This window comes from Parasteatoda tepidariorum, chromosome 8 (genome assembly GCF_043381705.1).
Source record: "Parasteatoda tepidariorum isolate YZ-2023 chromosome 8, CAS_Ptep_4.0, whole genome shotgun sequence".
In the NCBI taxonomy this organism is placed as follows: domain Eukaryota; kingdom Metazoa; phylum Arthropoda; class Arachnida; order Araneae; family Theridiidae; genus Parasteatoda; species Parasteatoda tepidariorum.
In genome coordinates, this window is record NC_092211.1 from 58,849,778 (window position 1) to 58,872,064 (window position 22,287).

General features: G+C 29.5%; 1 protein-coding gene across 4 annotated transcripts in view; it reads left to right on the forward strand.

Annotated features, from left to right (window-relative positions):
• LOC107443482 (sodium-independent sulfate anion transporter) overlaps nt 1-22,287 on the forward strand; it is a 54,438-nt gene that overhangs the window by 22,481 nt on the left and 9,670 nt on the right. Inside the window, exons 1-14 of one of the 4 annotated variants that reach the window (XM_071184067.1) lie at nt 103-249; nt 7,026-7,049; nt 8,319-8,569; nt 11,912-12,107; nt 13,074-13,159; nt 14,249-14,334; nt 15,535-15,589; nt 15,692-15,773; nt 16,563-16,756; nt 18,437-18,509; nt 19,045-19,089; nt 19,172-19,232; nt 21,068-21,123; nt 21,211-21,351. In XM_071184067.1, coding sequence (XP_071040168.1) covers nt 231-249; nt 7,026-7,049; nt 8,319-8,569; nt 11,912-12,107; nt 13,074-13,159; nt 14,249-14,334; nt 15,535-15,589; nt 15,692-15,773; nt 16,563-16,756; nt 18,437-18,509; nt 19,045-19,089; nt 19,172-19,232; nt 21,068-21,123; nt 21,211-21,351 — 1,369 coding nt within the window. In that variant the 5' untranslated portion in view covers nt 103-230. Of the gene's footprint in view, nt 1-100; nt 250-6,684; nt 7,408-8,318; nt 8,570-11,911; nt 12,108-13,073; nt 13,160-14,248; nt 14,335-15,534; nt 15,590-15,691; nt 15,774-16,562; nt 16,757-18,436; nt 18,510-19,044; nt 19,090-19,171; nt 19,233-21,067; nt 21,124-21,210; nt 21,352-22,287 lie in introns of those variants that run through there. The other 3 variants (XM_043042984.2, XM_043042982.2, XM_043042981.2) reach the window with 3 other exon arrangements.

Here is a 22,287-nt window from a genome sequence, read left to right on the forward strand (position 1 = left end):
TTAAGTCGTGCACTTAGTAATGGCAATAAAAAAAGTACTAAAACTGTCCATATCTCAATTGTGTATAAAGCATTCCGCAGAACTTAAAACATCTGATGTCTATTACTGCACCTGCACTGAATTCGCCTTTCTTCATTCTGGAATCAGTTTTAGAAAGTATCTCACACTGTCACGAGAACATTATTTTTCTCAAATATTTCTTGAGAGTACCTTTTACTTTGGAATAAGAAATGGTATTAAGAAAAAATGGTATGTAATTTATGTATGTTACAATCATTTTTGTAAGTAATTTTATGAAACTAGTAAATAATCAGAGCTGCGAAGAAATGTTTAACTCACTCCAACTTACACTCAATTGAAATCTTAAACAAATTCCAGGAAATTATTCCCAGTATTTATTATTACACTTTAGAATTTTTATTTTTTTAAATAAGATTAAAATAAATTGCACTTTATTTAAAATTCCCAGTATTTATTATTACACTTTAGAATTTTTATTTTTTTAAATACGATTAAAATAAATTGCACTTTATTTAAAATTATATTTAGTATTATAACGTATTTCAAGAAATAAGTGATATATATCAAAAATTTTTTTCAAGTAATAANTATATATATATATATATATATAGTATATTGTTTTGTAAAAATTTGTGATTTAGGAGACTATAACAAATTTATTCTTATTTAAATTAAATTCATTCGCATATTTTTAATTACGTTAGTAACTTAGTTAAATAAATTTTAATTTTGGAATTTGCAAGGGAAAGGTAGATAGGTAAGTATTTCACGTCGCGCTGGAGCTGCACAATGGACTATCGACGACGTTCAGAGAAACATCCTCGAGGATGATCCGACGACAAGACATCGCAATTTTGATCTTCTGCAGAGGAAGTGGCTCTTTCGCTTTGGTAGCCCAACGACCAACGCGTGAAGTCGAGCACTTTACAATAGAACAGTTGAATGATAGCCGATACCGTGCACTCTCAGTCCCTACGCAGGCTTATCAAAATGGTCACCCACCCGCTTACTGACAGCAGCCGATGATTCTTGACTTTTGTCTTCTACTGGGAACCGCGTCTTAACAATAAGTCCAGTGTGGGACTTCTAAGCTAAAAGATAACCTATAAATAATCCAGTTGTTAATTTTGATTTTTCAATAGTTTCAATGATTTTCTGTGTCCTTTTTCAATAGTTTTGGTTCAGCCTTTCATCCCTAGCATGCTGAGAATGGTTGAGTAGTAGTTGAGTATTAGTTCTGAGCATGCTTAGGGACTAAACCAACACCTCCTAAAAGAGAGAAACACTTTACACGGATCAATTTAGACCGATGCAATGAGCATAATTGGGTGGTGGAGGAAATAAGAAAGATGACACACCGTTCGGACAACTAAACTACGCAGTAGATTCAAAATAAGAAAGATGTCGCAACGTTCGGACTACTAAACTGCGCAGTGGACGAAAAATCAGAAACATGTCACAACGTTCGAACTACTCGGCAGAGCAGTGGAGGAATGGCCCTCCATAGGCTGTCGTGCCATTTAACTTAGTTTTTCAATTGTCCGGTTAAGCATTGGCTCGAAAACGAATGCTCAAATGTATTTAGTTGAGATTGTGTTAAATAATAATTTCAATAATTATCATAATATACATTCGACTAATATTTTTTGTTGACATAATTATAAATATTTGTCTAAATAATTTTCATAAATTCAATATTCAATATATTCAATTCAATACGAATATACATGCGCATACACACATATATATTTCGGAAGGAAGATCATATACATAACTTTCTATACTTTTTATGGAAAAAAAACTTTTCTTGTGATAGCTAATTTTATGTTTTAATGTATTATTCTTTGTCTTGCAAATTTTATTTTAAGTTATTTTCCGCGCCTCTACTTGTAGGTATTAAAATATAATCCAACTAATCAATAAATTAATATTATTTTATAGTAAAAATTAATTAAAGCAAATTCTATCAAAGACCAGAAAAATATCAATAATTCATTACTAATAAATGACTAACTGATAAATAAATTAAAATCAATTTATTCGAAAAATAGTTTGAAACAACCCTATTCTGAAATCAGGTAAATATCAATAATTCACTGCTAATTAATAACTAATTGATAATTATTAACTAACTGATAATTGGTAACTGAATAATAAATTAGTTTCATATATTAGATTAAAAGATTGGTTAGAAAAATTAATTTGAAACGACGTAAGTCACAGATCAGATAAATATATATTATTCATCTCTTATTAAAAAATAACTATTAATTATTTACTAATAAATAAACTAATATTAATTTATTGGAGTAAAAAAAAATTCGATGGGAAACAAGCTTTCTCTGATACCAGGTAAATTTCAACAATACAATGCTCGGTCATTAAGAATATTATTAGTGATCATTATCTCCAGTAATGTGTGCTTACTGTTGAAAGATTTTAACTGATAAAGTAATTTGAGGGCAAATATAGCAACAGTAATTATTCGTTATCTGCTACGACCCTGAATTATGTCAAAAACATGCAATCTTTATCTCCTAGTATAGAAATGTTTTGAAAAAGATTGAGCATGTAAGAGAAAATAATAGATTTAGTACTCTTGCGTTAAAGCATAATTCAGTCATCAGAAAGTAGAAGAAAAAATATGTATACTTTGTTTTTCATAGTCCATTAAGATAAAAAGATGAGGAAAAGTTGGTTCAGACTGCTTTTCTGGGTTGTAAATGTTTATAAAAGGAAGAGTAATTGATCCTCCATATGTATAAAGATAAATATGACGAAATTTTTTTATGATTCTTAGCTAATAAAAAAATACTGATTTTGCTTATTTGACAACTAGATATACAATGCTAAAAATAAAGGACTAATAACTTCTTATCTAATAATTGAATCTTTGCGTTCCAGATCCCAAGGGGTGACCTCAAATATGCTAATCACTTTGTTGCGCATTTCGTAATTTCTCGAGAAATTTTTTAAGCGAATTGAAAAATTTTTGCACACAATTATAAAATTCGTTTATCCAAAAGTAATTCCGTGTAAAAAATAACTTTTAGTAAATATTTTTTTTATTACTATATTTAATGAAAGTCAAAAAAATTTTGTATTGTAAGGTATAAAAATTTTTAAGTCATTATGAAATTTTTTTTATATAAAATGGCAAAATACGAAATTTGATCAAAATCGGCAAAATAGTTTCAGGGAAATAAAATTTCCATTTTAAAAATGGGATTTTTTAAAACTACTACAACTATGTAAAATGTTTCGCTACCATTAATGTTTTTTACAATAACTACTTTATTTACAGTTCTCCGTTTTTGTTTTTTCTTTTCCGCTTTAGCCTTGAAAAAAATCATGTTTATGTTACTAATACTGATCAGCGAAAAATAAATTACACGGAACTACATAATAAGTAAATAAATAAAAATATACATTTTTTAGCTATTAGTTTAGAAATTTTTATTTTATTTTATAACCGTCGTTGAACAGCCGACTCAATTTCATGGGTTTACGATTACTTACGTTCAACTCCGTATAGCCTTGTAATTTTGAACCAATCCAGAAGACAAGGAAACTCCTGGATCAGTACCCCCAGAGGTATTAATTTGTTGTGGGAACATGGAGGACTTTGAGACTCGACAGATTTAACGTGCATCAGTCACCATTTACTACACGGGGAGTCTTCGGCCGGCGAGGATCGAACCCACGACCTCTTGGATATGGGCCCAGCGCCCTACCGACCAGGCTATCCCGGCCTCTAGTTTAGCAATTTAAAATAATACAGCTTTCTATTGTACTGTTTTAAATGCCAGATATCTTGAATTAGTTTATTTTATAATCGACCCAATTTTGGGTTCGCGATTATTAATGTACAACTCCGTAAACTTGTAATTTAGAACTAAACCCAGAAAACAAGTAACTCCCAGATTAAGTATTGGGGGGAATTTTACTTCGTGGAGGGCTTTTTGATGGAAATAATCCGAATTTGCGTTACATGGAGAGGAAAACCACGAAAGCGTCCCACGGTTAGTCTGGCGGTAAAGGTACTTTAACCCACGATTCATCTACCACTGAGAATATTTTGCGTCAGTAGTGCGAGCCGGTTGTGGAATTCGTATCAACCAGTCATCGCTAGGACTCGAACCCGGTGAACCTCATTGGAAGGTGAACACTCTATCCCCTGAGCCACCACGACCCTGCGCTTGAAATTATTGAAAGGATTTACTTCTTCCTTTTTCTTAATTTTCAGTGAAATTTTGAATATGTGGATGTTATACAGAAAAATTGGGAAATTTTGCCATTCGCTTGTGACCAGTGGCGGCATTTGTTCACTTTTTTAAAACATGCAAACTTATTCAAAAATGTAAAGTTTTAAACGATTGAAAAACTGTCTATATTAATAATGTAAGGTATTTCTCAAAATATGGTAAACATTACTAAGCTCATTTTTAAAATGTAGAAGAAAGTAATTAAATATAGAAAGGGAAATCTATCTATATTATATAAAACGCTAATACGTACGTATGTATGTATGTATCAATAAAACCGATGATATTTCTTTTCTCGCGCTGGCAACAGTTTTCATTTTTAATTGATTGGATTCGGCGCGCAAGAGCACGTAGTGAGCAACCAGATAACAATAACCAGAGTGAGCATTATCAGGTTGTTCAATTCAGATTCATGCACTAAAAACATGACAATATTTAATTTAAACTCAATTAGGAATTAATTAATTAATTGAAGTGAGAATGCTTTAAAAGGCCGCTGTTGAATTGATATTTTTCTACTGGGAGCTACCTTAACGTCTAAAAAACGTTTAAGTGTTTGTATTGAATGCATTGAATTTTTTTATATTTCGCGTTTATTTATGCATTGAATTTTCACGCTTTAAAATGCAGAATATTAGTGAAGCAATATTTGATAATTTATTTTGCTAATATGTTTCTTATTTAGCTAATGTTTTGATTTTTTCACCATGTACAATCTAAATAGCTAATATACTTTTTTAAAAGCCAATAAGAACATTGGTAGAATTCTTCTACATAAGTACAATACTATGTCTTTGATGATAATATATTATGTCTTTGTGCTAGACCATTGTGTTCATTGGCGAGCAAGCACAGCGAGCCATGGTTCACGGCGTGAACCACATAGGATTGCGCAGCAATTCTCGGGGGTTGGCGAGCGTTAGCGAGCAGGGGGCGGAGCCTCCTAGTATAAAGTAATTTTCAAAGTGTTATGAGACAATTATAGATCAAACAATTAATTAAAATGATCAGATATCACATTTTTGACAAAACAAATTTTTTTGATAAGGTAGTGACTGGCAGGCAATTTTCTTTGTAATCTCCATTTATTATGTTTAATCGTCAAGCAAAATTTACGGCCGCCACCAGACAATGGCCGTAAAATTTTCTCTTAAAGCGGGCACGATGCTATAAGTTTGAAGCACAGAAGTCACGAGCATAGATTCTTTGCACCAAGAGGAAGTAATAAGTCATTTTTAGTATCACAAATTAATATTTAAATGAGAAAAAGAACGCATTAAAATCAGACGAAACGTTATCGAGGTCAATCAGAGCAAAGATGACTTTCAAAGATTCAAAAACTTATAAGCTTTCGGATAAATCTAAAAAGTAATTAGTTCTTCATTACGAACTACATTTCAGTTTCATCCGACAAATGTGTTTTTTTGGTTGATTTCGTTTTTTCCCATCATTTATTAATTTCAGTTCCTTTATGTGTAAAATTTCAAAGACGTCATTTTTAACGAGAAATCTAAAAAAAATTATGAACGATGATTAAGGATAATCCTGTATATCTCCTCAAGTGGCCCATAGCCACTTTACTACACCTAGACACAATTTATTTTATTTTTCCTTAAACAGTTTAAATTAAAATTTTTTGTTTTCTCAATAAAACTTATGTGAACCAAGGCATTTTCCACAAAATTGCTTCTTTATTTTGAATCCTTTTGTATCTCATGAATTACTGAATATGTACCAGGTAAATATTTTTTTAGTATTTAAAGCAAGATAAAATTAGACAATAAAAAATGCATAATGTACAACTTAATTTTTGAAAACTATTATTTTTCTCTCTTGAAATGCTTTTACATCGAAAATTAAGTTTAAATTTTCATTTATTTTTATGAGAACTTAAGAAAAAATGAATAAGAAGAAAAGTTGTTTATAGTTTAAATGAGAGGAAATAAATTTCATTTTATTTATATTATACATAAAATAAAACTCTTTCAATACGTAAAATATTTTATAAAAATAATTAATACAATATTAGAAAATATAATAGTGATTTAAATATAAAATAATGATTATATAATAAAAGTAAATGTTTGCATTACTTATTTTTTCAAGCTAACTTGGACTTCCTATAAATTATTCCAACATAATTAATTATATGTCTTGAAATTAAAAATATAATGCAAAACAAGGAAAGAAAAGTGAGCTATTCAAAGCTCGCTTATCACGTGAACACAACGTCACGTGCTGTGACCCCAAAGCAGTGTGTAATCTATACCCACGGAAGAAACAGTTGAAAAAGTTTAACACCGTAAACTCTGCTTTTGTTAAACTAAAGATACCAAACAGAAAACGCAACACAATCTATCCGTTGAAAAACGTTACATCATGAAATCCGCCTTATGACGTCACTATTGTTAGTAAACAAACAAGACAATGGCATGTTTTCGTGGAATAACTTTTTTATAAGCAATAAAAGCTTAAATATTAAATAGAATTTGCTTTAAACGTTACGTTTATCTATTAATTTTTAAATCTATTTTATCAATTTATTAATATCATGAAAATTATTAATGATATTCGAACGAAAATATGCTTTATCACATTAATATTTTGTCCTGATTATATTTTTCATTTTGTTTTTATTTGACAGTTTTTATCTGATAAAAGCTATTCGTATTTGAATTTTTCTCTTATGCGAGCTGCTATGGTTTTCAGCTCTAATTTGATGCACGTTTTTTATTTTAGATATGAATCGCAAATGGTATCCTAGTGAGTAAAATATATCTCCTTCTATGACAACTTTTTAATTTTATTTTATAAAATTCTCCAGGTATTTCTGCATATTTTATATATCGGGGAATAAGTAGCCTGGAAATTATTATTTTTTTTTTTTAGTTTAAAAGAAATTGCGCTGCTAAATTAATTTGAAAACAATCAAGATAATATATTTTGATAATCTAATACCCTATCTGTAAATTAAAAGAACACTATAGATAAATTATTTTGAAAAATAAGAAAACACAAAGGAATTTTTTTACTTTGTTTAGTACGTTTTTTTTTATTTATATATTTATTGCCCAGTAAATAATGGCTGAAGAACCAACAGAAACCTCTCCATTGATTAATGGTACTTTTCATATATTATGTTTAAATTTTTACTTTCATCTGTGTTTGTACTTTTGATTAATCTTTTTTAATTATGCGAAAGACTACTTTTACAATGTTGATTTCAAGCATTTCTTGGTTTTTCTCATCAATATAACCTAAAAAAAAAAAATTTTAGGTAAATTTTTTTTTTTTTTTTCGAAGTGCAATATTTTTTTCTAAAACATCTTTTTGCTTATTAAGGGCAAATTTTGTTAGCTTTTTTTTAAAAAAAAAAGAAATTAGTAAGTTATTTTAAAAAATATCAGAATAGATTGCCAGGAAATTCTTAAAAAATATTCTGAATGATTATTATTGGGCTATTAATTCACTTTAGAATTAGACACCCATATATATTTGACAACTATAACGATAGCTTATTTGCATTTGTGTATATAAAAAAAAACAGAATTGATAAATTCAAAAAAATATAAAACACTAAGGAAAACTGTTTGTTTTACAAAAATACAATTTTTTACAAAAATTTTATTCCTGATAAATAATGTCTGAAAGAAAAGCCAAGTCTTAGCAACTTCCGGGCAGTAGACTGCAAGAAACTTTAAAACAAAACATCACGGAAAGGAATGAACTCGAATAGTATAACTCGTAGCCACGGCAAACATCTACCTGTGTTTTTTTTTTCTGTTTGAAATCAAGGTAAGCATCAGGTGTCTTGCCGATTGTTGTCGGCGTGGATCCCGATACAGAAAATTTAACAAGTCTAGATCATTTATAATTCATTTATAACAACATCATTTAAGAGGAAGTAGGTTAGTTCAAAATTATAAAAGAAAGTAATAATGATATACATCTGAACAACATTACTGAATTAGCTATCTGTTCATGCTTATCTTTTTTCTTTTTTTTAATCTAAAGATCTTTATTTTCTTTCAGCTGATGTGAAAAGTGCGGAGGAAGTTGAACCACTTCAAAATACCAAATCTTCCATCTTTAAAGGAGTAGCAAAGTATTGCTCTGAGAAATTCACCTTAGATCTTTTAAAGCGAAAACTCCCAATCGTAGTATGGCTTCCGGCATATAGCATAGAAGATTTCAAGGGGGACCTGATAGCTGGAATGACTGTTGCTTTAACTGTTATTCCTCAAGGCTTAGCACTTGCATCTTTAGCTGGTTTATCTCCCCAAGTAAATGAAATTTCTCTGTTTTATGCTTAAGTATTTTGCTTTCATTTTATTTTGTTGATCATGTAAGTTTAATTATTAAAAATGTAGAAAAAGAGTACTCTCAAGTTACAGAGCCCCCAACTAAACTTGTGCAACTTGGCAATATCAGAATATCAGTAGTAGACTCTTATTGATGTAGCTGTTGTCTGTATTGTAGTAAAGCAAGGATTCTGGAAAATGATAATTATGTATAAACATTTTCTATAGTATTGAAAATGTTGCAAAATCAGTAGATAACTTATTCCTATTGTATAATTACCCAGAAATTTTGGAAAAAGCTAATTTGGTGATACTCTTCAGGGGTCTGTTTAGATGAAATTTGGGTCCGTTAAGGGACTCTTCACGAAATATCATTTCATAAAAATGGACCCTTCACAAAATATTTTAACTTTAAAACAGACCTTTCACAAACTGATTTTTCTTTTAATCGGACCCTTCGCAAATTTGTTTATCTTCATTATTGTTTTGCTAATCGAATAAACCCTTCCCAAGGGGGAAAAAAAGATGGATGAGAACGAATTAAGTTTTGTCTTCGGCAGACGCTTCTTCCTATATTCGTCCGAAATGAATATTCAGCAGTGTAGGCTAAATACCAAATATTTGTATGTTGCATCTCTAATTTAGAAGCAGCAATTGCTTTTTTTTTTTGAAAATTTTATTTTCTTAAATTATAGTGTTGAGCATAATCTTGTATCTATTTACAATTTAAAAACTCAATGAAAAAGTTTTTTGCAATAATAGGACCCTATTTGCACAAATTCTTAAAAGCAGGACCGTGGTTGAAAGAATGTGACTTAACGTTTATTTTATATTCACAAATTTACGAGTAATTTTTTTGCAATTTTACAAAAACGTACCTTTCACAAAATGTCTGGACAGACCCCTGCTCTTTTTTTTTTCTTGTGATAAAATTTTTAAATATTGCAGTAAAAGCAGTAGACTTGTTCTTAGACTTATTCTTATTAGCATTCGTATAATTATTTAGGGTTTATATTTGTATAAACTGTTTTGTGTGCTGTACATAAAACAAAGAAATTTTTAAAAAATGAATTTTGTGCTTTTTGACCCTAATTGCATTCAAAAGGGGTACTCAGTTATTTCTTTATAGTTTTTAGATAAATTAAGTTCTCATTTTCAATGCTAAAATATTACACTTCAAGTAATGATTTCCCTTTGTTGTTGCTGTGTTTTTTTTAAATTTATTTTTATAATATAACTTGAAAAGTTAACATAAATGTAAATATTTTTTGTGAGTTATGCATTATTTAAAAGGGAATAATTTTGGTGAATCAACTCAGTTTCATTTGTTAAAAAATTCAATATCGAATGTCATGCCGTAATTTTATATACTTGCAATTCATATTTTCAGTATGGTGTTTGAAAATTAATTAAGTTTATATTATTTTTTTTCTTTCAGAAGATGGAACTCAATTTTTACTAAACAATGGAAATAACTATTATTATTTAAACTGCTCTTTTTGTAGTTAAGGGCAGTATTTTTTTTTTAAGCATTAAAGCACAAGCTATTTTATCTACAAATTAACTTCTGATAACACGAATTTCACATTTTAATGACATTAAAAATCTCTAATTTTTTTTATTATTAAAATATACCAACAAAATTTTTTTTTAAATTAAACTAGTAAAAGCTGTTGAAAATTGACACATGTATAGCTTGATATTTAAACATGAATTTAGTAAAGCTATCAATTCTTTTCACTAGCATGAATAATGCAATACTCACTCAGTTTTAAGAACAGTTGTAAAAATCTGTCAGTTGCTACATTTTTGAACATGAATAAATTATCAATTTTTTTTATTGTCAGCCAATATTATTGAGATAATAAGTTTATTAAACACTTTTTCTTTTTAATGCATTTAAATATTATCATCATTTCTTTTCACGCCCAGTAGCAAATAAGGTCCTCAGTCTTGTTCTCCACTCTCTCCTGTCACCTTCCTACCTACTATTATATCATTTATATACCTGCATTTTAAACTTCTTTCAAATTTTCTTACTCATTTTTCCACAGTCGTAGCTAGTGCTGAAAATTTGTTCTTCAACTCTAGACAAAATCTATCTCTCACATCTTTAGTTTTGCAGTATTATAACTAATATGGCTTCTGTTTTCAAGTTGGACTTTTGATCTGCAGTGTTTTATTTTTATTTTCATCCCTAACTAATAATTACTTGTTCTAACATCTGCTCTCCTTTTTAATCTAATGTCAAGCCTTGACCTTGCAAATTTGCAATTTACGGCCATATGATTTATTTCATTTCTAATAATATCATCCGGAGATAATTATGTAAGCTTGTAAATGTCTTTGTACTTGACTTAGTACCTCTCTAATTTACAATTTACGGCCATATGATATATTTGATTTCTAGTAATATCATCTGGAGATAATTATGTAAGCTTGTAAATGTCTTTGTACTTGACTTTGTACCTCTCTAATTTACAATTTACGGCCATATGATCTATTTGATTTCTAGTAATATCATCCGGAGATAATTATGTAAGCTTGTAAATGTCTTTGTACTTGACTTTGTACCTCTCTAATTTGCAATTTACGGCCATATGATCTATTTGATTTCTAATAATATCATCTGGAGATAATTATGTAAGCTTGTAAATGTCTTTGTACTTGACTTTGTACCTCTCAAATTTGCAATTTACGGCCATATGATCTATTTGATTTCTAGTAATATCATCCGGAGATAATTATGTAAGCTTGGGAATGTCTTTGTACTTGAACCCGCTTCCTTTAATGTGTAAATTTCACAAAAAGGAAGGAAAAGATGGCTATTTTCATTTTTAGAATATTTGCCTTGATTCCCAAGCTTGTTGTTGTAGTAGTTAATTTACGTCGCACTAGAGCTGCACAATGGGCTATTGGCGACGGCCTGGGAAACATCCCTGAAGATGATCCGAGGACAAGCCATCGCAATTTTGATCCTCTGCAGATGGAAAGGCACCCCCACTTCGGTAGCCCAACGACCTGCACGCGAAGTCGAGCACTTTACGGTAGAACATTTTAACGAAGACCGATACCGCACAGCCTCGGTCCCTACGCAGACTGATTCAAGTGGTCTCCCACCCGCACACTGACCGCAGCCAGTGATGCTTGACTTCCGTGATCTTCTGGAATCTTAACGATCAGTCCACTGCGGAACTGTTTCCCAACCATCTCTCTATATCTGTCATTATCTTTGCACAATCATATCATGCTCAATGCTTTTAATATAGATTTGATTTGTAAATATTATATTTTGAAATTAATTTTTTAAAAATATTTTTACAGTATGGCTTATACACCGCTTTTATGGGTTGTTTCATGTATGCCATATTTGGAAGTTGTAAAAATCTCACTATTGGCCCTACCGCTATCATGTCCATTATGACTGCAGAGCATACAACAAAAGGAGGAGTTCCATATGTTATTTTAATCACATTTTTAAGTGGCTGCATTCAGCTACTAATGGGCATCCTCAATTTAGGTAGGTGATATGAGATATTTTGGTTTTCAAGACCAAATGGATGTTACTTATTTTTTAGTTGTAAAGTTTTCTGAGTTCTTATACATATTCTTTAACAATCTTGTTTTATTTAAATATAAAAACATATTTTTTTAAAAAAAAATAAAATACTACAGATATTAGTATTAAGGAATGGCATCTTTTATGAATAAAGCTTAATAGACAATCATACCTGCCAATTTTAATGGATAAAAGTTACCTTTATACTTTGCATTGATTTACTAAAATTATTATGACACTGTTATGTGTCATAGTTATGACACTCAAAAACTAAGGATGTTATGTAAAATATACTTTCCTATTATTAAGGAATTTCCATTTTTTCAAAAAATATTTTCCTTAGTAGTAGTAGTAAAAGTAGTGTATAAATATTTCAATAAATTTTTTAAAAAATTGTGTACCCACCACAATGTATAAATAATTTAAACCGAATTAAACGTCAAATACATGAATGGTCACGATCTTTATTAACATTCTATTTGTTTTGAAAATTTATGCTAAAATTCACTACCAATAGAAAAAATATTTAGCAAAAGCCTAAAATGTTACAAGTTATGGTTATATAATATGCCATATAATGGTATGAAATAAAAAAAAATTATTTTTAATGCCTTTTTTTTTTTGTAAAGTATACTGGAAAACTTCTTTTCAGCATTTTATTTTGTATCAACAATAAGATATCTAATATTTTTTGTTCTGCTATTTATTTTGAGTGCATATTTTGTATTCATATTTCATATTATATTCATATTTTGAGTGCATCACAATAAGATATCTAATAATTTTTGTTCTGCTATTTATTTTGAGTGCATATTTTATATTCATATTTTGAGTGCATCAACCATAAAACATTTAATATTTTTTGTTCTGCTATTTATTTTGAGTGCATATAAATCTTTAAGCTATAAAACTTAATTTTAATTTCAGGATTTCTAATGACATTCATATCATCATCCGTTGTAACTGCCTTTACATCAGCTGCTGCTATTACTATTGCAACTACTCAGGTTTCGGTATGCAATATTTTTACTTAAAACTTGTTTGGCCAATATAATAATCATCATTCAATTAGATTATTTTGCACTGTTTATTTATATAAGAGTTTAATTTTTTTTTTTTAATGTTTTACAAAACTATTTTAAGTGGAGAGGTTAGAGGAAGAAGACATGTTCAATTCGCGATCGCAACACTCGAATACGCCATCTGGGGAAAGACCGGTTTCATGCCTTTAGCCCTTCTCCCTTCCCTCTCCTCCTCTTTTCAGTTGTATAGGAATGTACTACGATATTTTCCCCTTAATATTTTTTCTCTTTATTTAATAAAAATATTTTTTAAGATTTCCATGATACTTTTCTTTAGAACTATGTTTAATGTAGTTATCAGTTCCATATAGTTTTTCAAGTTAAAAGATTTTAATCTATATGAAAATCAAGAGAGAAACTAACGTACTTCCTTCCTCTATGACATTCCACACGCTAATGGGGAAAGCATGTGAAGTGTTGCCATAGGAAAAGAGTTCTGCTCTACGCCACCTGCAGCCCATTCGATCGCCAATAATATTTCTAAAAGATTCAATTTTATATATTTAACAACATGTTGTTGTAAATTGTAAATGAAGAATGTTAGTTTATTCTGCTATTCTTTAAATAATGCCATTTTCAGTTGTTATAAACAACTTATGAGATGTTTTTATACAATGAGCTGGTCCCAAATCACTAAAATGCCATTTTAACATGTTTATTTTAACTCTTCAACTGTTTTCTATATTAACTATATTGAGCTTAATTGTTATAAATGTTTTGTAAATAGATTTAAGATTTTTTTATACAATTTTAAGTTGATTTTTCACTATTCACTTTTTAAGTTCTACTTAATATGTTCTTTTATTTAGCTCAATTAATTACTGCTAGCTGGGTAATTACTTACTGTAATAGTTGCATAGAGCTCATAAAAAAGCTTTCTACCTTTTCTTTCTAAATTACTGAATAAAAATTCTTTCTTAGAAATAATTTTAGTTTTTTATAAAACAACTGAAAGGAACATATAGTTTCTATGAATCAAAAATAAATTTTATGAAGGTGATGTGAGAAATTTTATTTTAGGGTATTTTTGGCATAAAATCTGATTCTGAAGGTTTTATTGAAGATGTGTATCATTTCTTTCATGGGATCGTACATGGGCAAATTAGGTAACTATTACCCTTGCAATTCATTGCCTATTCATTACCCAACATTTGTATTGCCTAAAGAATTATATCATAAGTGATTTCATTAACTAGTAGAATTACCTGATTAGTGACTTTACTAGATGCTGCAAATTTTTCATGACCTATGACCCTAACGTGAAAATATTTTGATTTTAATGTGTTTATAATAAGATTGAATTCAAACCATTTGGCTGCTATATTCAACTGTATAGGAGTTGGATTTTATGAATTTTGACCAAGTTTTTGAAGACAACATCATTATTTTTCAAAAATTTTCATTCTCCAATAAATCTTTGCAGGCTATATGTCGCAGACCTATAAGCAGAATATTTTCAAATGTTCTACAACAGGACTAATTAATTTATACAAATGTTCTGCAAGCATTTTACAGCAAAAAAAAGTCAACTTTAGGTTAAAATACTATATTTTCATTTATTAAAATACAGGATCATACACAGATACACTACATTATTTTTTAAACCAAGGCAAACATTCTTGATTTGTACAAAATTTTGTTTATGACGATGATGAATTATTTATAAAATGCTTATGATATGAAGGTGCGAACATTAAAATTAGGGCTGCCTTAAAAATCTTTCAAAGAAGGGACAAGTGCCGAGATGGTGCACCATTTGCAAACACAAACATTTGCTGGTCAACATTTGCAAACATCTGCGACTCACAGGCAGACATCCATTTATTGTATAAAAAAAGATGATTTTATATGAAGCTGGTGCTATTTTTATTAATCTGTTAAAGCTAATGCATATTATCAATAATCATCTACCTCACTGTTGCAAACTTTCAATTATCTATAGTTATGAAAGCTTGTGCTTAACTTCTTCAGTTCGGTTGCAAAAGCTGCACAACTGTGAACCTTTCAAAGTTGGGATTTAATGACATGTTCTAACATAGCGTTTCTAAAAATAAATATGATTGTCAGTTTTGCAAGGTTTATTGTATTATTTCTAAGATATAAATCTGAATATAGTGTTTCTGAATCACAACTGAATTGAACTTCAAAAACTTTTTTTTTTTTACTCCTTTTGTTATAGTGCTCATTTTAAATCATAGATAATTTTATTTTTTAAATTTTCAGCCATTGATGTTTTATTTCAAAGTTTTAAATAAATTTATACTTACTTGTTAATTCATTAATTCTATTCTATTTCTTGCTTAAAGGTATTGGGACATGGCTCTTGGATTAAGCAGCATAGTTTTCCTATTCCTATTGAAAGCAAGTAATTTTAAAAACATATTTTGTACAAAATCTTTCAATGAAAATTTATAATTGTTACAAATAACTGTTATAATTTTATTTTTTTATTTTTATATCTAGTATTTAAATAATGTGAAAACTTTATGCTGTGGACCTTCTGTTGGAAGAGTATTTGACATGTTTATCAAATTAATTAGTACTGGTATGTACTTTATATTTGACTATATGATTTCTATCAATTTTGTAAATCGGTGCTTATTGCATTTAAAACTATTTTTATCTCTAAACTTTTCTTGCTAGCATCTAGTTTTCACAGCATATTATCATATGTTGACTTAAAATCTATGAAGAGGTGATAAGTTTTTATTCCAATCTCTCTGCATTTCTCTGTAATTTGTCTTAAGCTGGAAATCAGCAGAGTTTGTTGACTTTCTCCTTCGGAAACCACACTAGTAATCTCTGATTCCCTTAAGAAATGAAAATTTCTCAGATAAAACTTTGGATAAGACTTTTTGTGTTGTATTTATTCGGTTAATTCCCCTATATTTTGAGCATAAAAGTTGGCTTTAGATGAAAATCTAGACTTACTGAATTACTTAATTAGTGATATTGAAACTAAATGGAAACCGATAAAAGAGACTATCTTGACAACAGCAACATCTGTTTGAGGCAAGCCAACAAAAAAATGAAGACTGGCTTCATGAAGAATACAGCAAAATAACCATTAACAAAAAATAATGCATAATAACTTGCATAACTGTTAACAAACAATAATGCAATAAATCTATGCTCCAAAAGTTGTATTGAACAATACAATTTTATTCCTTGAGAGCTAGAAATGCACTTCTAATCATGTAGTTTAATATGTCATGTAGTCTAGTCTAGTCAATGCAGTTTATTATTTATGGTTGAACTTTTAATTTTATTAAATTATGATTTTTAACTTCCTCATATTCCAAATATAATTAATTCTATTTTTTTTCCTTGATAGCTAGAAATGCACTTCTAGTCATATTGTGTGCGAGCATAGCAGCTCTTTTACTGTCCCATGACATTGATGTTTTGACATTAACTAAAACTGTAAAAGCTGGTCTTCCACCATTTGCTTTGCCTCCCTTCTCCATCAACTACTACAACAATGCCACCAATACAACTGTCCATAAAGACTTTTTTGAAATGTGTCAGGTAAAAATCTGATTATATGCTATGAAATATCAGTTTTGAATTTATTGTGAATTTCTTTTTCCTCTCCACATAACGCAAATGCTGGTTAGTTCCATCAAAAAGTCCTCCATGAAGCCAAATTTCTCCCAATCCTTGATTCAGGAGTTCCCTTGTCTTCTGGATTGGGTTCAAAATTACAAGGCTATGGAGTCGAACATTAGTAGTCGTAAACCCGAAATTGGGTTGACTGTTCAACGACCGTTATAAAATGTGAATTTCTTGATAATATTTCCATATTTCAACTATTTAATTTGTTGAGTCATGCTTGTTCGCATCTCCATATTAATATTAACTTGATTACTAGTAGCGAAAGTTATGATTTTTAAATTATCCAAGGTTTTTCATAATTCTCGCCTTTAATATCTAGAATTTTTTGACAGATTTAATCAAAAAATACTATGTGACACCTATTATAAAAAGTTTTTTATCCAACCTTGTGAAAAACTAATGTCATATTAAGAGTTTGTTTTTCACTGGTCATTTGTCCTTTTGTTTACTGTGTATAATCTCAGTGCAACTTTGAAATGCCTGAAAAATTTAATTTGTTACAAATTTATACAAATAAAATGTTAATAATGGATCGTAAAGATATAATACGGAATTATAATTCCAAACGTCTATTTACAACTGCCTCATTAATATGATACTGTGCTAGTAACTGTAGCTATAAGTTTTATTTATAAATGTGAGTTTTATAATGTTTGCAACGGTTAACTTTTGGTTTAATTGTCATTTTTTTCTGGTTTTTCACTTTTATGTACCTATAAATATGCTATGATAAATTATTTTTTAATGCTGTTCCCATATTTGTTTAGATTTATTTACATTTAATGCATTTATTAATTTATTTTTATAATCTGCACACATGTGAAGAAGTTAGGTATACATTTGTATGTCATATATTTTAGTATTAAAATGGATCTGATTGTGTTGGCTCCCAACATAAGATTTTCTAGTTTTTGGGGTGTTATCCAAACAACATTGTTCATCCATTTTTTTTACTCTTAATTTTTTTTTTGTTTCATCAATAATAGCTTTACTTAAAATAATTCTCATATGGTATCGAATTTATTTAAAAGGTATCTAAGTATATTTAATGTCCTGAAGTATTTAAGTATTTTTTCTGATACAGATTTATGTTTTATAAATCAATATCGGAAAGAATTCTATCCGCACTAAGGATTTCAAATTATTAGACAGTAAATTAGACAAATATCTAAAGTAGTCTCCAATTTTCTAATGTCTTTGCTAACTGCCAATCTTAACTATTTTTTATGATAAATTTTTTTCCCATAGAAAACTATTTTACGGTAGTTTGAGTCATGTTTATATTATTGAGACTCAATTTCAATTGTTTATGTGGCACATTTACCGAAAATTACTGTAATCGAATAAAAAATACTGATTTGTGTAAAAAAAAATTCATTTTGACGTAAATTTAACTTCTTTCTAGTGGAAAAAATCATTCCCCAAAACACAATTTTGTTCGCCAAATTTACGATTTTACTGCATTTGACAAGATAGTGATAATGTTGCCCAATTATCTCGGGTTTTCTATATATATTTATCTATATATATAAATCCCTTGTTCCCACTTCCTGTCCTACTTATTTCTACAAAACCAATTATTTCATATTTCAGGATTTAGGATCTGGATTGGTAATTCTTCCTCTGCTTTGTTTGCTTGAAGCTATAGCAATAGCAAAATCTTTTGGTAGGAATGCTTATTTCAATCTATCAAATTTTATAATTTATGATATATTCAATTTTAAAAATAAGAGATATTTTCACTTATTTATTGTTAATATTTAATTAATGAGTTGTCTAATGTATAGTTCGAAATTTTTAATTACTACTTATTAAAAATATAATTCTGAATAAAAATATCTTAACATTCAACTTTTCTTGATATGGTAAAGTGATCTTGCTATTTGGACTTCCATATCAACACTGTTGCCTGTATTGTTAATGGTTCTATTTGTCTATGTTCTTCAGCGTTTTTTATTTTTTTCCCTCTTCCTTTTCCTTTTTTTCCTTTTTTATATTCATTGAAGTGAAGAACTCTTTCATTCTTTTTCTGTTGTTGGTATGTAAATTATGTTTAAACTTCTGACATTTTCTAAAATGTCCAAATTTCTGTGAATTATTCTTCCCTGAATATAAGATATTCATGTTTAAAAAAATAACTTTATTTGCAAATTTTAGAACAAATTTTATTTTTTTAATCATTTTTTTTTTTTTTTTTGCAGCTAAAGGAAAGAAAATTGATGCTACTCAAGAAATGATTGCGATTGGTAAATATTTTAATATTTTATTCTGATCTTTCAATTTTTATTAACTTTGTTGGAAGAAATTAAAGTAAAACAAATGTTTCAGGTATTTGCAATATCATGGGATCATTTGTTTCATCATATCCTGCAACTGGTAGTTTTTCTAGGTTTGTTACGTTATATTTAACAACTCTAATAGGTGAAATAAAATTTTCTATTTAGTTTTAATTGACATTCTATTATTTTCTTTTCCATTTTTTATAAATTATGAGCATCATATCTCTCAGTTTTATTGTTCAGTATTTAACTTTGTAATTTCCAACAATTAAAGAAGGTACGGTTTTTTAAAATTAAACAAAAATTAATGGCAGGCACTGAACTAATTGTTTTTCACCATGGAAGATGCCAACAATTTTACTAATTTTGCATTGCCTGGTGAGCACCTTGTGACCAGAGGCACGAAAACGAGAACATTACCCATGCCACTCTGCCACAGATGCTCGCTCATAGGGTGGGCCACATTTACGCATGCGGAAGAAAACACATAGCATTCCCACAGCAGAAGAAAACACATAGAGAGAAACATCCATTCCCTGAACGGGATTCGAACCCACAGCCATTGACTTCTAAGTTAGGCAAGCTAAACGTTCGGCTACCTGGCCGGCTTAAGAAAATAATAGTAAAATAAATAAATGATAAGTAAAGCCTATACACGAAGTATCAGGGCTCAGTTGGTTGATGAATACCTCCAATTGGAAGATATTCAATGATTTGAGTGACCTGCAATGCCCCCTGACCTTAATCCTATTCAACATGTATGGGACACTTTTGGTCGCTTAATTGCAGTTTCAAGACCAACTCCAATGAGTTTAAGGGTGCCTTTGTGCAAGAGTGGGTGCAGTTTCTACAGCAATTGATAAGACCCTGGTAATCAGTATGAAACGCAAATGTGAAAGTTGTATAGCAGTTAGAGGCGAACATACACCCTATTAGACATACTCTTCTCTTATTGACAGAACGTCAATCTGCTGCTGTACTGGACAAATAACAGTTTCCTTATTTAATGTACCAGCTACGCCCATTTTTGTTATCCCTTATATTGGTCTTACATCAGATGATATTTTTGCCTGGTTTGGTTTTATTTGCGTTTTTATTTTTTCTTTGCAAAAAAAAAACATTTGTCTTTTCAATTGTTTTTACCATTGTATATTATAGTGGAGCTCTGATTATCTGTGAGTTCCAAAAAGCGATTGAAAATTATGTTTAAATTATTCTGATAAAACTAAATAAAAAGTTAATTTAGAGAAGAAAGATATACAACCATAACTAATCTGTACATCGATAGTGTTTTTGTTGGGTCTCCAACAATGTAAATAAATTAATTTTTGCTTATGACAAACTAAACAAATGTTAGTAACATGCAAGAACTTCTGAATTATTTAATAATTATCCCACATTATGTTTTAGTATATTAAGTCATATATTATTATCCTATATATTATCTTATATTGTAACTAAATTATATCCTATATTATGTATTAGTTTATTATCCAAAAAGATTTGGGACCAAAATAATATTAGAATATTTAAATAATTAGCCTTAAAATATCCCTCCCATATTTTATGGGTAAAGAATCCAAGCCAGTTGAAATTTTTTTTTTATTTATGTAGTGGAAGTGTGTAAAATATTGTCTGTAAGTAATATATTGTCTGTAATTAATTAATAAACATAATTAAGGTTCAGCCTTTAAACCATAAAGATAAAGTCCTCTGATGCAAAAATCTGATTATTAGATCAAAAGTTATTTGAGGTGGTTCTTTTTTTTAATGGACTGTGCATCTATTTCACTAATCCTTTAAAGGAGCTACTGATTTGATTTAGACAAAACTTTTTATGGAATTTAACTCTACATATATTTCCAAACTCACCTGATCGTTTTCATTTAAAAACTTTAATTCAATTAACCTGTTGTGTTGGTCTTAATATACTTTTTCTTTTCAGAACAGCCATAAATTATAGTAGTGGTGTTCGTACTACTGCTGGTGGGATAGTCACAGGTTGTAAATTAGTTTCTTCAAATAAATATGATAAATTTAACATCATCAAATTTTTTTTTGACATTTTGGATGTGTTCTCACTTTCAGGAAGTCTGGTACTTCTTGCCCTAGGTGTGATGTCACCTTATTTCCGCTTCATTCCAAAAGCATCTCTCTCGGCTCTTATATTTATTTCCGTTTTACATATGGTCCATTTTGAAGATGTCATATTAATGTGGAAAACAAATAGTAAGTAGTTAATTTGTCATTATTTTACTTTTCACAATAAAATAATTTTTAGGATGCTTGGGAGCATTTTAACGCTGCTTCCCTCTGGGGCAAAGAATGTAGAAAAGAGAAGAAGTCCAGCTCTTCAAATACTTAATTAATGCAGGGAACTAATCAGTGGGGTAATCTATACAAGAATGTATGATATAATGTATGAGTTTATTTAAGTGGGATGATGAGTATGTGTAATAAGTATATATAAATACCGTATATTCCGGCGCATAACTCGCCCCGGCATGTAACGCGCACCCGTAATTTCTAATAACTTTTTTTAAATTTTAAGATATACTCTTCGTATAACGCGCACGAAAATTTGGATTGTACATGTGCAATATCTCGACTAGTATCTATAGAAAACCAGAAAGCCTTTTAGTGGGGGGGGGCATGTTTACGTCCCACCTTACAGATAATACAAAAAATTGTTGAAAGAATGTAACACCGATATGGCAGTTATTCCGGGCGGATTGACACCATTAGTTCAGCCATTGGATGTCTGCTTAAACAAACCATTTAAAGCCAATTTAAAAAAACAGTGGAACACTTGGATGTTGGAGGGAGAGAAAACCAATACGAAAGGAGGATATATGCGTCATGCAAGTTTGGAAGCAGTGTGCGAATGGATATTTCATGTGCATATGGATTTCATCCCATGCTTTTAAGCATGGGATGAAATTAAGCCAGAGATGGTTAGAAAATCATTCAAAAAATGCATCATTTCAAATAATCTGGACGGATCAGAAGATGACTGTTTATTTATGGATGAGGGTAACACAGATGATGAAGACGATTGTGATGACGTGCCTGAAGAAATAACGGAAGACGAATATAATGAACTATTTATGTAATAACGAAAATCAATAAAGTATATAGGTAAAGGTATCCAGACATGACAGGAGC